The sequence below is a fragment of the Micromys minutus genome, assembly GCF_963924665.1.
Source record: "Micromys minutus genome assembly, chromosome: 12".
NCBI lineage: Eukaryota > Metazoa > Chordata > Mammalia > Rodentia > Muridae > Micromys > Micromys minutus.
The window spans coordinates 43,570,570-43,588,611 of record NC_137981.1 but is presented as its reverse complement, the minus strand read 5'-3'; the positions used below and the strand labels follow the sequence as shown (position 1 = coordinate 43,588,611).

The 18,042-nt window shown below is 35.9% G+C and overlaps 1 protein-coding gene across 2 annotated transcripts in view; it reads left to right on the top strand.

The window, feature by feature from the left end:
• Window positions 1-18,042, top strand: part of RELCH (RAB11 binding and LisH domain, coiled-coil and HEAT repeat containing) — an 89,632-nt gene that overhangs the window by 59,842 nt on the left and 11,748 nt on the right. The window contains exons 17-23 of one of the 2 annotated variants that reach the window (XM_080925952.1): window positions 1,968-2,124; window positions 2,635-2,758; window positions 4,280-4,328; window positions 6,650-6,729; window positions 9,917-10,023; window positions 13,261-13,360; window positions 17,577-17,659. In XM_080925952.1, the coding sequence (XP_080782078.1) occupies window positions 1,968-2,124; window positions 2,635-2,758; window positions 4,280-4,328; window positions 6,650-6,729; window positions 9,917-10,023; window positions 13,261-13,360; window positions 17,577-17,659 (700 nt within the window). The remainder of the gene's footprint in view (window positions 1-1,967; window positions 2,125-2,634; window positions 2,759-4,279; window positions 4,329-6,649; window positions 6,730-9,916; window positions 10,024-13,260; window positions 13,361-17,576; window positions 17,660-18,042) is intronic. The other variant, XM_080925953.1, reaches the window with a different exon arrangement.

The following is an 18,042-nucleotide window of genomic DNA, read 5'->3' as shown; positions in this document are numbered from 1 at the left end:
TGCAGTGGGTGGTGGTCCACAGAACAAAGGTTTAAATTAAAGTCCCTAACTGTATTGTGTCAAGGGAAATCAGAGCTGGATAGGGAAATGACAGTGACCAGCCATATGAGCAGAAGGCTGCCCCTTGTGTGATGGACACACAGCTGCTTCTGCCTTTCACCATGGAATTGTTAAAAGTGGTTGGAGGGAGACAAAACAAAAGCAAACTAGGTCCTTCCAGACATCCCTGTGGATTGAGAGGGAGTAAGCCCTGCTGACTCCAGACATAAGGGTTCTGGCTGGCCCAAACCTGGGACAGGCCTTACCTCTTGGCAGATTTGGGCATCTTGAGGTTGTGTCCATCAAAATGAAGAGAAAGGGGATAGAAATTTTTAATAAAATAAACCCCCAAAATAATCATTAGCCTCCCAGCCAGCAGCCAGCTCTGGCTCCAGCACAGTAGACTCAGTACCCTTCTGGGGCCTCTGGGTATCAGACAGAATCTGGGCTGCAATTCATTTCACTAAGTGTGGAAACAACAGACAAGACTAGAGCCGGGGTGGTGCCTGCCAGACTGCACTGTGCACAACAGTCACCCTGGGTCTATGCAGTTACTTTTAATTCTGTCATCAACATTATGAGTTGATTATAAAAAACAAAACCAAACAAAAAAATCAATAAAACCCAAACTTCAACCTATAGATGGCCATGAAGAGGCAGAGACTGGGGAGCTAAGATGGAAAAAGCCAAAAGAAAAAGAAACCCTGGCTCAACTTCAGGAGCCACTGGTGCCAGCCTGGCCTGTTGGCCAGGCAAGGTCAAGTTTCTGCTGGTGTCGAGCAGACTAAAGGCAAAAAGAAGGACCGTCGGGAGCTCCCTGGTTCTGACACTGGGCACCATGGTGGCATACTCTAGCTTGGTGCATTTTTAAAATTAGGTACTATTTCAAATTTGTGAAACTTAATATTGTTAAAAATATATCTTGAGCAAGTACCGTACCTTTATGTGTCTTCTGGATATGTTTGCTGTTATCTAAAATTTTATATCCTACAGTTAATGAACTTACTGTCATACATTATTCAATTAACAGTCATGCAAATATTCCATCATACCATGAAATCCTAGGCTATCAAGATGGCTCAGTGAGCAAAGATTCCAAGCTTGACGACCTTAGTTTACTCTCTAGTGCCTGTGTGGTAGAAAGAGAAAACCCGCTTCATGACCTGTCCTCTGACCCCCGTCCATGTTGTAGCACATGTGTACCGCCCCCATCACACCGACACAGACAAAATTAAAAGATAATTTAAAAAACAAATCCGATTATGATCCCTAGGGCTATAGGCTTTATTAATATGCTTAAGCTTTTAAAACATACTAATATTTACATGTATGCATTTATATTTTAGTTACATGATTTAAAAGTGGGTTCTTTCAGTTTTTATTCACATTTTTTTTTTAATTTATAGAATGGGACCTTGGTTACAGTAACTGTATAGATTTTGCTTTAGTTTACTGTCACTGACTCTAAAACTTTTCATCAACTCAAACAGACTGAAGTTTTTTAAATAAAACATTTAATTTTGAAAATGAACTACTAAAGAATTTGTTCAGCTGAGGTTTTAATATTTTACATCATATTTTCTTCTGTGAAACCTATTTTTCCTGCCTTTAATTTTAGTCCCTAAAGGATATCTTTTATTTTATAGATTATTTTATTAGAATAAACAGTATGATAGAATTATACATTTTTTTAACTAAATCCATGTTTTTCTCTTGGAGTCTTATCTTTGAACCAATTTTAATTTAACCTACATAAACATAATTTTACTAATGAACTGTCATTAAAGCATTTATTTGTTAAGTATGGAGGGGTCTCAAAATCTCCTTAATGTTTGAGATTTAAAGATTGTAATTTTGTTTTGGACAGGATAGCTAAGTTCTCAAACTACTTTTTCCTGTGTGATTTATTTTGCTTCTGTTATTTACAGTGACTAGGTTCCCCCGGCCTATGTCACCTCTGCAAGACGTGTCTACTATTATTGGAAGTCGTGAGCAGTTGGCAGTGCTGCTACAGCTTTATGATTACCAACTGGAACACGAGGGCACAACAGGCTGGGAGAGCTTACTCTGGGTTGTCAATCAATTGTAAGTTACCATCTCTGTGTCCATTTTATATTAAATTAGCTCAATGGAAAATAGCTTATATTTAGGCTTGAGACAGAAAGTTTATAAAATAGATTTAATTTGTTTAAGAAACGTAAATTGGCATCTTCAGTAGCAAAGCTTGAAAGGCAGTACTTAACTCCCACCGAGTACGTAATGTTCTGTGAAGAAGCTGCATCTGTATTATGTCAGGACTGATCTGCTGCCTTGAGTCGTAGAAGTAATGGACTTTAAACAATTTTCTAATTTATTAATGTTGAGTCTAAAGTGAATGCTGTGTAAGCCAAGGTTTTGTGATGTATCAAATCCATGATTTTGAATCCCATTAACTTCACATGCAGTTAAGGCTGATATTTGAAGAACTGATTTAGATGAGTCCATTCTTAATGCCATTTCAAAGGGTCTGAAAGCTATCCTCTGCTTACAGGCAGGTAGTATCATGGAGACAGTCATTTACTTGTGCCCCTCCTGTTTTTCTCTTTTCACATTCAGGTTGCCACAGCTTATAGAAATAGTAGGCAAAATTAATGTAACCTCAACTGCCTGTGTCCATGAATTCTCCAGATTTTTCTGGCGTCTTTGCCGGACATTTGGCAAAATTTTTACCAACGCTAAGGTAAATACTTACATTATATCTTTTCTTATTTTCAAGAGGCAGAATCGTAATACGATAATGTGTTAACAGAGTAAATGATAACACTGTTTCTCTTTTCATCTGTTAAAAGTTAAATTTTAGTAGTATATTTAGCCTTAGCCTGGGTGTGCTGAGATTTTGTTATGAGATCTGCCACAGACAAGGCTTTTACCATAGGCATGTCATCTGGAGAAAGAGCCCAATCCTTTGAGTAGTGATTAAGTTTTTTGCCATATAGAACAGATTTTGGAAGCAATTGTCTGCTTAGCACTTGATAAAAAGCTGAGGTGATAAGCAACCCATGAAATTTGCTCCAAGCTACTGCTTCTTAAAAGCAACATGGATGCTAAAATGTGTATCTCATTCATTACCAGGGTGTGGTTTGTCACTGTGACCTACAATGTTTATTGTTTCACATGTTAAAATTTGAGGTCACTGGCATCCAGTTTCTTCTTCAGTTCTGTTACTCTATTTGTCTTCATAGTTTATTGCTAGGCTAGTTGCTTAGAGTACTAATTTTAAAAGAGTTCTAATGTTTTTTTTAAAGATATTCAAATAGTAAACACTTAAGTTTCTGCTCCTTACTTTTGAGTCTGTATTATTGCAATATTTAAAGCAGAAACGTATTCTTCAATAGACTCAACAAACTTCAGACTTCCTTTATAGTGTATTAGCTGCTAAGGTCTGTGACCCTTAATAAATTAAATGATTATTGGTGTTTTTCAAAATGAAGAGATTCAGTCTTAGTTCTGATTCTGGAGATTAATCTTTTCCCAGTGTTCTTCCTCTCAGTCTACATTAAATGTATGAATTAAAATGACTAAGATGCTGACAAGAAAGCAAACACTGAATCTCAACATTAACTTAGAGAAAGCAAAATCCTCTTACCTCTTCCCCAGTCTGTTACTATTATCACTGGAAATTGCTCAACAGTTCCTAAGTACAAAGCTAGCTGTGTGGCTTCAGAAAAACCATGTAAAAGTTGTTTAAGCATTGAACACTGCAGAATAGTCTTGAGTAGTTTGAAATCTATGATAATTCCATTTTTAAAAACTAAAATGAGCATTTGCTTTACCTTAAGACACTGAAGAAAAATTTCTTACTTGAAGAGATTGATAATGAACTGTGAATATGCTAACTATGAAAATCCTAAATGAGGGGAAATTCCTTTCAAATATAGCAAGATGTTTTTTCCAATTATTCTAATCATATTATGATGATATCATACTTAATCATGTAATAGTATGCAGGTGAGCTTTTTGGTCACTAAATTTAGTTTTTAGGAAGCAGTAATTTTAAGTACTTAAAATCATATTGAAACTATTTTAAAAAAAGAAACCAAAGGCTATTCTGAAAATACCTCCTGATCTGAATTGATTTTTATTCTTCAAGGTCCTATTAATTAAATATATCTCTGACCATTTCAATTGCCTATAAAGCAAAATAAATAAATGTATGTTTTATCACCGCTTAATCCATAGGTCTTTCCTTTGTGTTACTTAGGTAAAACCCCAGTTTCAAGAGATTTTAAGACTCTCTGAAGAAAACATTGGTAAGTATGTCTATTATTACTTTAAAACCAATTGAACCTTTTTATTCAGGAAAAACATATTCAGTTACTCTATTCAGCATCTGAAAAGGGTATACATTAGGAAAAGTAATTGAAAAGGAAAAAGGGTGTATCATGAAGCATTCAGTCATTCCTCTGAGCCATGCTGGTTATCTTCCCTGTGGGGAGGATTCATTCTTCCTCACTTTAATTTTAAATTACTGCTTTGTGACCAAACAAACCTTCCTGAGGCCAAGTCTCTCAGACTAGGTGCTTAATCCTTAGAGTGTGCCATGGTATACACAAATACTTCATCTTACAAAAGAAGCAGCATTAATAAACAAGAGTGGAAATGTCAGAAAATAACAGGAAAGTATGAGGGTTATGGAAGGTTTTTTTAAATTTATTTTATAAACAGAAATTTTAAAGAAGCGCTAGGTCTGTGTGATCTGACCTGCCATTGTTCATTTCACCCATCTGTCTTAGACAGTGCAGTACAACATTACTGTAAGCCAGCTTCACTGACCTAAGAAAATAATTATGTATACGTCTTATAGCCCTGTGTATTTTTTCAGTTATAAGAATAAATTATAAAAAAATAAATTGGATATGTGGCAACTTCCATTTGATTGATCTTGAACACATAGACAATTTGCCTCAAATCTTACCTTAATAATATGATTTAGTGGTCTAGAAAATTACATTTCTGGTGTCCTTAAAAACGGTTGAAGAATGAATAAAATGTCAGTGACATTTGGTACAGGTTTTTTATTATTTTGTTTTATTTTGCAGGAAGCAAGGTTTAAGACGTGCTTCCCAAAATTTACTGTCTTAGTTAGGGTTTCTATTGCTGCAGCCAATCAATATAACCAAAAAGCAAGTTGGAAAGTGCTGTAAGAACTCAAACAGGGCAGAATCCTAGAGACAGGAGCTGAGGTAGAGGCTGTGGGGGGATGTTGCTTACTGACTTGCTTTACATGGTTTGCTAAGGTAATATTTAATAGGACCCAGGACCACCAGCCCAGGGAAGGCACCACCCACTATGGGTTGGGCCATCTCCCATTGATCACTAATTGAGAAAATGCCTTACAGCTGGATCTCATGAAGACATTTCCTCAACTTAAGCTCTTTTCTCTCTGGTAACTCTAGCTTGTGTCAAGTTGAGTTAACACAGAACCAACCAGCTAGTATAGTTACTTTTAGTAGTTTTGTTAAAGTTTTGATATTTGGAATGCTTAATTGTTGACTCTTGAGTTGGTTACTAATTCTGATGATGAATTAGTGAAGAAAAATCAATAGTTAAATGTAAATAGTTATTATTCAGAAAGAAAATTATCATTAACCCTATTTTTAAAGTCAGTATTGCTAAGAAAACACTTACTCCAGCCTTAGATTTCATTCTCTACTAACCACCATCATGTTCAACTAACATCAGTATCCTTCCATGACAAGGTTAGTTTTACCAACAAAATAAACTTTAGATGCTAGCTAATGTGAAACCTGTTTTGTTGTTGTTGAAATCATATCTAATTGTTAAGTTTATCTTTTCAACTCAATTTCTTTATGTATGGCTCTGAAAATAAACTATAAAAATAGAGGTACATTAAGAACAACATCAAAAAATTTTAAAATGTAGAAACTAACTATTTAAAACAAATGTTTAATAATCAGTAAATGAACTATTTACCTCATTGTCATGTCTGGAAGTTTTCTTTGTAAGTCTCACTTTATCTTAATATTTGTAGACAAGGACTCTTAGAGCGTGGTCATATGTCACACTGTCATGGTTGGAATCTCTTGCTTTTCTTCCTTTTCATTTATGTAGTCTAATTCCTCCTCCTCAGTGAACATTATCAGGGTGTTATCTGGCCAAAAACCTACAGTAAATATAGTAGGGGCCTCTGGGAACTAGAATCCCCCAGCTAAAGTAGGCTAACAAATGTATATCTGGGTGCTACTTTGAGTTGAGTGTCTTTACATTTTACAAAATGTTACAACCTAAAAGCATACAAGTTTACCAAGACCTGGCTCTGTAAGTGCTTGAGACACTCTTAAAGAAAGTTTTTGGTTTTTTATTCTAGAAATAGGAGTCTAAGATCCCAGTTTGGCTATTTAATTCCTTTTTCATCTATTAGAAGTGTGTGTGCTAATGGCATTTCAGAAGTATTAAGTTGTGGTTAACAGCACAGAATGTGTCTTTACCAAAATGTTTCCCAAAAAGAATCTTGTAAATAGTTGTACTTTTAAATACAATTGTGATTTTCACTTTTGTCTTTACACTTAAGGTATACTAGAACTTTTAAAAAATATTTTAATAATTTTAGATTCCTCAGCAGGAAATGGGGTCCTCACTAAAGCTACTGTCCCCATTTATGCAACAGGAGTCCTCACGTGTTACATTCAGGTAAGAGAACAGTCTTCCTCTCCAGTAAAGGTGATTTCTCCTTAGACAATACCTGATGTTTGTTTGCTGAGGTCAACCCAAAACCTCTAGCTTAAGTGAAAATGTTGCCCAGAAGAAGCAAAACAAATTTTTACTCATTTTTTTCAGTAAATGTTTTGTAATGAGCATATTTGAATAAGTCTCCAAATTAAGTATCAATTTAACAAATAAATTTAACGTTAGATTACATTTACTTAGCATAATTTTTTTGTGTTCCATATTGTTTTCCATAAATAAATAAAGTGTATTAGATAAACTAAATTAGAAAGTACAGTAGAAACTTGTTTTTACCAAGGTACTGTTTAGTAGTACTTTATTTTTCTTAATTACCTATCTATATTAAACTACCCCAAGACATAGTGTTTTATAGCAGTTTTAAACCATTGTGTTAGTGTGTGATTCTGCAGTCCGCACAGGGCTTATCTGACTTCTGCTGGTCCTGCTGTGGTCATTTGTGCTGCATAAGCTATTCTGTTAGTGGAGCTTTGGCGAGGGTGACTGAGCTTCACCACCTATGTGACAGGGATCCTGTTTGTCTCCCATTACCTGACCTGATGATTCAAAAACATGAGTGGAATGAAAGTAGAATGTGCCAGACTAAGTGTTAGTCTCAGAATTGGTACAACTTAGTATAAATAAGTCACAAGCCCAGCCCAGATTCAGGAAAAGGGAACTAAAACTAGTGTTGATGTTAGGAGCTGTGGTTCATTGCTTACTGCTGAGGCAACAGACTGCCCAGCACTGTATTTACTGTTACTTTAAGTAAATATCATGATCCATGTTGAAGTATATTAGCAAGTGGAGCATAAGAGGGAAAAGCATGTTTTCTCTGCTGATTTCCTGAGTTTTCACCCACAGATATCTAGTTTCCTTGTCCCTTGAATTCTACAAGAATCACTTGATGTTTACTACACCTTTCTTCAAAGTGTATTCAAATGATGTCACAGTTAAAGCTCACTCTTGTATCCTAAACACCAGCCATCTAAGTTCTGGTTCAGTTAAAAGTAGCACAGTATTCCTCAAAGCTTCTCTAAATGAATTTCTGTGATGTCATAATACAGATAGATATTCAAGTAAATTTCTGTTTAGGGTATTTTTAGTCACATAGCACTGATAGTCTCTAGTGTTCCTGGAGTTAAGTCCAAACAGCACTGTAAACAGCAGTAGGATACAGTTCTCTTCTCCATTCAGTGCAGAAGTTGTGTCAACGTAGTATCAAGTCTGATAGTATCAATCTTTTCTCTCTCTTTAACTTGACAGTTTGGATAGAGGGTTGATTTTAACCATATCATTTTAAAGCATAAGTTACCAGATACAAAACAGTGTACATAGTATAGTAGGACTCAAACATACTTAATGCTCTCAGAAATAGGACTTATCCCTGCAGTGACTCTGAAATCTAAATATATTTTAATATCCAACATGATAAGAGTATTTCTATCACAGAACATTTAATAAATTGAAGTATAATCAGAGATTGCCCAGGTTGCTCTTTTCAAAAAACACACAGGAGCAGTTAATGGTTCTTGCTAAGCACTATTTGTGTTAGGGTAAATAAAGCACAACCTATAGTTGTATTAGGAAACAAAGACTATCCTGAGGGATAGGGTGTAGCTCAGCGCTAGAGTACTTGCCCACCGTGTACTAGACACACACACATGATTTCTCACATCTATAAAGCAGTGTTATTTGATTTGATGTTTTTTAATGGGGAATAATTACTGTTAATTTTAAAAACTAAAAAAAAAAAAAAAATCCGTGCTCACTTGGAAGTATTTTTGGCCCTTATTTCACTGTATTCTTTTAGACTTCCAATTTGTTTATGAATGTTAGATTTACTGTTTGGCTTTGGTAGTGACTTAGTTTGTTACTTTCTTCTGCTGTGATTAAAGGCCATGCCAACAACAACTTTGGGAGGAAAGGGTTTATTTGACTTACATGTCCCAGTCATGGTCTGTCTTTGAGGGAAACCAGGCAGAAATACCATGGAGGGCTCCTCTTTACAGGCTTGCCATCCGTAGCCTGTGCAGCTTTATGCAGCCCAAGGCCACCTGTTCAGGGACCGCACTCCCAGCCTGGGTTGGACCCTTCTCGTGAATCATTAATCAAGAAATGCCTACAGACTTGCCTGTAGACAATCTGCTAAGGTAGTTTTATCAACCTAGTTTCCCTCTTCCCGGGTGACTCTAGCTTTTGTTAAGTTGATCAGAAAACAAAAACTTAAACAGCACAGTGGTTTTAAGAAAAAGATAAAATTCTATATCTTACCTTGTTTGATGTAGTCCAGTCTTCCTACTGGGCCTTCCAGTGTGTCCAGAAGCTATTTGTCCTTAGCTTGTATCCTTTTTGGTTTTTCGACCTTAACTTACGTATTTATTTCCTGGGAGAATATCCGATTCCTTTCTTTTATTCATCCCATGCAGATTAGTTTCACCTCTAATAATCTAGCAGGTTTGTTCATTTCTTAATAAATATTATGAAAGTCATAATGATTCATTGAAAAGGGCTGAAAATGCTACCAATTTATTTTAATTACAAACTTGAACTTTTTCTAGAACACTGACTATTTTAGCAACTGGAATTTTTACCACTGGATATTGGAAACATAATTCTTGAAAAACAGCTTTTTACCATTAGAAAGGCAATTATTTTGGTGGTCTCTATTAGCTGTGTATAGCCACCATTTATGGAAACTAAAATTGGTAATATAAATTTTAATAAAATATTATACCTTAAATAAAGACCAACCAGTGAAACTTTTCATAGTATGTACTGTATAGATAAATAATTTATATAACAAAGTCATCTAATACTTAAGGATACTGTCCTCAGTACTTAAGGATGTTATCTAGTGTGACTAAAGAACTGAATTTTTTATACTACTAAATTGTTTTAATTTAAATATAAATAACCATGTGGCTACTGGCTACTATATTGAACAGCAATATCTAAGTCAAATCATGGTTGTCTTTAACCTCATACCTTTTGTAGCCATGGATAAGTTTAATGAATAATATCTCTAAAATAGTTTTCTAGGTGGGCTCTATTGTCCTTCATGTGGTAATCTTTTCTAATAAAATATAGGTGACTGTGACATTTAGTTCTATGTAATTGTTTGGGAATTCTCATCAATAGTTTTCCTCTATAGGAAGAAGACCGAAAGCTGTTAGTCGGCTTCTTGGAAGATGTGATGACGCTGCTTTCACTGTCTCATGCTCCTCTTGACAGCCTGAAGGCTTCTTTTGTGGAACTTGGGTAAAAACAAAGTAGCTTATACGTGGCTTTGTTTTGTTGCAGTCAGCCTCAACATATGCGCTGTGCATTCTATTTGGAAAGATCTGCTCAATTATTTTTCAAAATGGAAAATTCAACCCAGTAAATTAATATGTATACAAGTTAGACAAAGAAAACACAGTTATTGTACAATAGTGTGAGAGACTATGAAATGGCAACACTTTTTTAAACCACAGATTTGTAATATATTTGTTCACGGTGCAGAGGATGGACCTTATACAAAATAAAATGGATTCTCAAACTAACATTTAAAAAAAGCCTATTCAAGAAAAAGATGTAAGGAAAGGAAGCTCCTGAGTGGTAGCAGTGGGAAGTCCCACCTAAGAGCTTAGAAGCAAATGAAAAGAGCACCTATCCAGATTGAAGCAGGCAGTAGTTTCCAGAAAGGGGAGGAAAAGGTCTATCACATGCTTCAACAACTAAAGAAGAAAAATGGTATAAGATACATGATTTTTTTTTCTGGTTTTGTTTTAAGGTGTATGTAGTTTTTCAAATGGATTTATATAATGAAGGAACGATTAAGCCTTATCATATAGTTATTGTTTTTAAGAATTGACATTTGACATTTTGAGTTTTGTTTGGCTTTATCTATTTGATTATTCTCAAATATTTTTGTACTCAATGTGTTGTGAGTTTTTAAGAAGAAAAGCGGTGCAAACTTGTACTTACTTTGAAGCTAGTAGAAAAATATGATCAAATGCAGATTATGATGGTGATGATGATTATATTATTATTTAATCTCTTCTTACAGTCTAGTCATTACCCCCCTCCTGGTCTACCCTCCAACTGTTCCTCATCCCATTCCTATCCCCCTTTTGCTCACTTCTCCAAGAGAGTGTTCCCACCCCTCCAGCCCTCCCCTCTCCCTAGGGCCTCAAGTCTCTTGAGGGTTAGGTGCATCTTCTCTCACTGAGACCAGACCAGACAGTCCTCTGCTGTATATGTGTCAGGGGCCTCAAATCCACTCTTGTAATGCTGCCTGGTTAGTAGCACAGTGTCTGAAAGATTGGAGACTGTTGGTTTTCCTAAGGAGTCAACCTCCTCCTCAGCTTCTTCCAGCCTTTCCGTAATTCAGTCACAGCTTCTGTCCATTGGTTGGGTGTACATATCTGCAACTGACTCTTTTAGCTGCTTATTGGTCCTCTCAGAGGACAGCCATGTTATGCTCCTGTCTGTGAGCACATCATAGCATCGGTAACATTGTCAGGCCTTGGAGCCTCCCCATGGACTGCATCCCCACTTGGGCCAGTCACTGAACCTCCTTTTCCTCAGGCTCTTCTCCATATTTGTCCCTGCAGTTCTTTTAGACAGGAACAATTCTGGGTCAGACTTTTGACTGTGGGATGGCAACCCCATCCTTCACTTGATGCCTTGTCTTTCTTCTAGATGTGGGCTCTACAAGTTTCCTCTCCCCACTGTTGGGCATTTTATCTAGGGCTTTGAGTCCTGAGGTCTCACCTCCCAGGTTTCTGGTACACTCTAGAGGGTTCCCTCCTACCTCCCAAGGTTGCCTGCCTGTTTCCTTTTTTTTTTTTTTTTGGCCCTCAGAGCTTTACTCCTGCCTCCAACCCTAATACCTGATCATGTTCCCCTTTTCCCCTCCCTGCCCCTTGTCACATTCAGGTCCCTCCCTCTGCCCACTGTGATTGCTTTCTTCTCCCTCCCAAGTGAAATTGAATCATCCTCACTTGGGCCCTTTGGTTTGTTAACCTTCTTGAGTTTTGAGGATTGTACCCTGGGTATTCTGTACTTTTGGCTAATATCCACTTATTAGTGAGTGCATACCATTTGAGTCCTTTGGTCTATGTTACCTTACTCAGGATATTTTCTAGTTCCATCCATTTGCTTGCAAAACTCATGATGTCCTTGTTCTTAGTAGCTGACTAGTATTCCATCATATAATGAACCACATTTTCTGTTGTGGGACATCTTTGTTGTTTCCAGCTTCTGGCTATCACAAATATGTACATAGTGGAACACGTGCCCTTCGGCATGGTGGGGCATCTTTTGGGCATATGCCCAAGAGTGGTATAGCTGAGTCTTAGGTAGGTATATTTTCAATTTTCTGAGGAGCCTCCAGATCAATTTCCAGAGTGGTTGTACCATTTTGCAGTTCCACCAGCCATGGAGGAGTGTTCCTCTTTCCCCACATCCTTGCCAGCATGTGCTGTCACCTGAGGTTTTGATCTTACCATTCTGACTGGTGTGAGGTGGGATCTCAGGGTCATTTAGATTTGCACTTTTCTAATGACTAAGGACTTTGAACATTTGTTTAAGTGCTTCTCAGCCATTTGAGATTCCTCTGTTGTGAATTCTTGATTTAGCCCTATGTCCCATTTATTGATTGGGCTGTTTGGGTTTTTTTGGAGGTTAACTTAATGAGTTCAGTTTCTGAGAAGTGGAAAAAAAAAAGAGCTTCGATGGAAAGCTGCTATGGACTCTTTACTCAGTTCCTGTGATGTGCTCAGTCTCTCTAATCACAAGTCATGGTCACTGAAGTACTTAGAGCTTAGTCATTCTCTCTGTACTAGAAATTAAATCTGGACCCTTATACATGCCAGGAAAATGCTCTCCCAAAGAACCTTTTTTAAATTTTTTGTTTCATTTGTTGTGAAGAGAATCTCACTTAGTTGCCATTGACTTTAATTCATGCTATAGCTCATGCAGCACTTGAACTGGCAATCTTCCTGCCTACCCTTCTCATCAGCTGAGAGCGATACAAGCCAAAGCCACTGTACTCACTAATAACACGATCTTCCATTTGAACAGGCTTCATACTCCCGCCATGTGACAAAGCAGGCTTTTATAGACCTTGGCTACATTGTGGGGCAACTGGTCCAGAGCTTCCTATCCTCTGACTTTCACTCCCTTTGTTGTACATGTAGGAGTGTCTCACCATTCCTATTTTTATTCGTGATTTTAGTTTCCATGCTATTAAATTGTTTAGAATTTCTGTCACAATTATAGATGCTTAGAGAAGTACAATTCTAAATATGGTTTACACTTAATATAAAGTGACTTTTTGTTAGATCTTAGCTGTGATGTAATAAACTTACATTCCATTGGTAGGTTCTGCCGGTGTTTTATCATTAATATGCATATGTGTAATAAATATATATGCACATAGATACTGATTTTTTTTTGATGCAGCAGTTAGGCATGTGGCTTAGATCTTAATGCTGTCATTTTTTCCCACAGTGCAAATCCAGCCTATCATGAGCTGTTGCTAACTGTGCTGTGGTATGGTGTGGTTCATACTTCTGCACTTGTCCGGTGTACTGCTGCTAGGATGTTTGAGGTATGTTACATTCACTTCTGTTTGTGATTTCCTTTGGGAAAGAGTGAGTTTTCTTTTAATTTTCAAGTACTATGTATATATGTGCACATATTTACATATTGATTTGTGACATTAAATAGTGTCTAGTTGTGTACTGTGTGATGGGGCAGAACTTTAGCTTTGACAAATTAAAGAATGTTTTCTAGCCTTACTGGTTCTTTTAAATGTTGTTCTTGGTTTCATTTCTCCTTTAAACCTTATTTGAATTGCATCCTATTAAATGTTTCTGATTGTCCTTTTCTATTTACTGAGGTAAATGACTACTCAAGCTGAAACAACATAGAGTATTGCTTACGTTCTTTTCCTTACTAGTATGCAAATACAGTTATTTGCAGTTACAGTATTTTGTCACATATCATATCTTGGAATAAGATCCCTAGTCACTGACTACCCACAGGCTTACAAGGCAGGAAATTGTTCTGTAGTGTACCTAGATTTTCTTGACTTGCTGTCTTCCTAATATAATATGATAGCTGAGAGCACCTTTCAGTTTACACATCGGGTAGCACATTCCATCATACACATGTGTTCTTATTTTTAGATCTTGGAGTCCTCAATTGGTTTAGTTTTGAAGCTATTGAGTTTTACCATAGAGCCAGGCTACCTGGGTTCAGTTTCCATCTCTTCTACCAACTTTGTTAGTTACTAGGGTAGAGTTCAACTTGTCAATACAATAGTGTCCTCATCTACAAAATGAAGATAATGATTAAAAGTATCCTACTCAAATGATTTTTGTTAATATTCTGTGAGTTAGTAAAGCCCTTAAAATGGTATCAAACATGAGCAATTATAAATGTTGGTTGTCATGTCACTGTTTTTCTAATTTGTGAATTACTTCACATAAAATTATAAGGAATATATAAACTAAAATTATCACTTTATACCTGTGATTCTGTTTTTTTAATTTTCTTTTTTACACGCTATACTTTGGTAATATTCTTCCCCTTCCCCAGCTCTTTCTAGATCTTATTCATCCCTTACATATCCAACCTCAAGTTCTTTCTGTCTCAAAAGCAATTTTTTACAAAGCCAGCAAAAACAAAACTTAAAATCAGCTTTTTAAAAAAGGAAGAAAATCAATAGACAAGAAAAACACCAAAACAAAATAGAACAAAGCAAAAAGAGCTCAAAAAACTATAAACAGTGTTTTGTATTAACCAGCTACTCCTGAGCATGAGGCCTGCCCTGGAGTGTGATGGATACAAACCCAAGGACATGTTAGAAAACTGATTTTTCCCTCTGTCAGCCAGGTATCAATTGCAAATAGCTTTTTGATTAGGGGTTAGAACTTAAAATGTTTTTGAGAAGAATTAATTAAAATCTTTCTAAACTTAAGAATATCTCTACAATTTAAGATAAACTGTAATTGGAAGGATAGAATACTGGATATATTTAAAATATTTGCTTTCTATAATTTTCAGTAATTAGATTGATCAAACCTGAATAAAATTCTCTTTACCAGGAAGCTGAAAGTTTTGTCCTATTTTGTTTTTTAAAAGATCTATAATCAAAGTTATTTGTTGAACTCAAAGGCAGAATAATTTTGATATTTTTATCTGTACAAATTACTTCTTGGATAAGTAACTGACTAGTCAGTGTGCTGAAAAGAGGGCATTACCATGAAGATGGCTTTCTTTATTCCTCTGGAAAGAAAAATGTGTCCTTTCAAAAGTCATCTTTAATACACTCTTTATTTAATTTACTCTAAGATCTAAAAACTTACTTCTTTCTCTTGACTGCTAGTTTATAAAAATATGTTTATTTGAAACACTTCAAATAAATAAAAGTAGCTTGTCTCATTGACATTTAATTTCGCTTGTGTGTCTGCCTTGCATGCTTATGTAGAATGACCAGGGCTCTATGATGCTTTGTCTAGGAACACCTAAGATTAGATGTGGTGCTGCAGAACTCAGGCAGGTGGATCAAGAGTTTATGGTCATTTGCCTATGCATGGGAGTTCAAGGCCAGCCAGGGCTACCTGAGAGCTTTCCTCAAAAGTAAAATAACAGGATTAAATAATAGAAGTGAGAAATGGATATACTAGGAACTTAATTTGAAATACTTTCTGAAATTTAACACGAACTCAGCTTTGTTTTTAGATAGCAGGAATGGAGAAACCCAATGGGATTATGTTATTCCTGGTGCTGAACAAGATACCAACCATGTCTTGCTTTTTGAAGTAGAAAATGAATGTAATTCTTTTGTGGGGGAACTCAGTGACTGTCATGTTAAGTGACCTTCTAGAGTGACAAATTACAGAAAAGACAACACATATCATTAGACTTTAACTCAAAGGACTGATATCAGTTAAGACAGATAAGAATTAGCCAGTCTGTTGTCTGGTTCTACTTTAGACTCTAAAACCATGAACAAATGCACTTGATTTCTACAAGTCTGAGGTTTTCATCTGCTAAAACGTTGATAATATTTTGTATTTGCCTCACCAGACATAAAGATAGAAAGGTAGAGTATATAAAATAGGTAGTAATTGATAACTCTTAAATTTATTGACTAATTATATAGCCTTTTTTTAAGTTATCTTAAGGATCTTAGAGTGGTGAGAAATTAACTTGTCCTCTAAATTACCCACTTTGAGATGATGCATTCAAGATACCAGGCATCAAGATAGGCCTTGCTGATTCAAACTTAAGCCATCTTGTTCTGTTTCTTCCTACCTGAACTTAATATCACTCATATAATAACAATATCTTTTGACATTTTACTCCTGCCTAATTAATGTAGGCATTTAATGAATAAATTGTTTCAGAATGCTGAAATCAATTTGGTAATGAATTATTGCAGAATTAAATATCTTCACATAATGTTAGCTAAGCTTCTCATACTTTAGGAGAGGAGTGCCAGCACGTGCACAGAGGTGACTTTGATCCTGAAAGTCCATGGTAGCTCTGAATCTCTGTGAGAACTATAACCAATGAACAGACTGATTAGGATTTAGTAGTTAGATGTGCTTACATTCTGAATCTAGGGAGAGTGACTTCAGAAATCTTTATAAAAATAAAATGTATGCCCTACTAATATCTTGTTTTACAAAAATTAGCATAGTTTACTAATCAACATATTACAGTGACTGTTAAAGAGAGATTGATTCTGTTTATCATATGTAACTTAAATTTTATGTAAGCTTTTAGAAAATTATAAGAAAAAGATCTATTCAGAGTTAAACTAATGTAATTAAATTAAATGTAATTAAATGACTTCTTTTTATAAAAATTTCAAATCATAAATTAAGTATTATAATTAAATTCATATTTTATGTATACCCTTTGTCATGTGCAATAGCTCTTGCTTACAAATTAATAGTATACTTGACATTTGAGTTAGGTGAGAAATTCAGCATTTTCAGATGAGTATACTAGTCTTGAGATTCTGTAATTTACCTAAGGCTACATGGCTAATAGTGGGAGAGAGTTGGAATTTGAACCCAATGCTAATGTCTATGTTGAACACTCCAGAGCATATTGCTGAAGTGTATGTCTGTAACTCAGATGATAAGGCTCTGTGTGGACAGGTTGGGAGTTTTACTTTGTGGTCTTTAATGTCCTTACTCTAGAACAGTCAGAAACAGCGTAGTGATGGCTACAAGCTCTTTAAGTTTGCTTTCAAAAATGTTTATTTATATTTTATTGACCCTAATAAAATTCTACTCAGTTGACTTTAATTTTAACTAGCTAATTATTATTAATATGTGTCTCCATCTTAGGTTTTTTTTTTTTTTAAGAGCTGGGAGTAGTGATGCATTCCTTTAATCCCAACAAGAGGGAGGCAAAGGCAAGGGGATCTCTGTGAGTTCAAGGCCAACTGGGGCAACATAGTGATACCCTGTCTCAATAAAACCAAAAAGAAAAGAAAGGGAAATTCTCCTTTCATTGCATTTTAATTGAAGATGAAAATTGAATATAGTCTTTGACCTAAAGAACAATGTGCCATCCAATTGGTGATAAGCCTCTTTGTGGACTGCTAGGCAATTTAAGCTTTCTTTCCTCCTAAGCATTCTATGCCTTGGTAAGCACTCTAGTAGCAGTATTTGCTTAGCTTCTAATTTTGGTTTTGCTTTTGTGTTTTCTCTCTTTCTCTTGGCTGTGCCTCTCTTCTTCCCGTGCCACACTGTTTGCTTTCCATGCACCACCTGTGAATACCCCCTGTGCTGACCAATCAGCTGTTGGTGAAGGGGGTGAATGAGACTCTGGTAGCTCAGAGGGTTGTTCCTGCTCTCATTACTCTCTCCAGTGACCCTGAAATGTAAGTGTTGTCCCTGCCTTCCATGTCCAGCATTCCTTTCCACATGTGCCTGTTGAGAAATAACCATCATGCTATTAATAGTCACTTTAAAATAGTAACATTGGGTTGTATGCCTATTTGATTTTAAACTTCATCATGTTACTATTAGTACACTGTTGGGGTTGTTTTTTTAAGTCAATCTCACAAGAAGCCTAATTTAGAGGCCATATAATAGAGAAAAATTATTAGCATTGATAATCAATAAACTCTTTCAAAACCAAAACATGCTGATGGACTATTTCTTCAAGCCAAGAAAGGATGCTCTGCTAATCTCACTAACAGGTTGTTACCAGTGAGTGTAGTGGCATGAACCAAAGGCTTAACATTTTAATGTCTCATGTGGA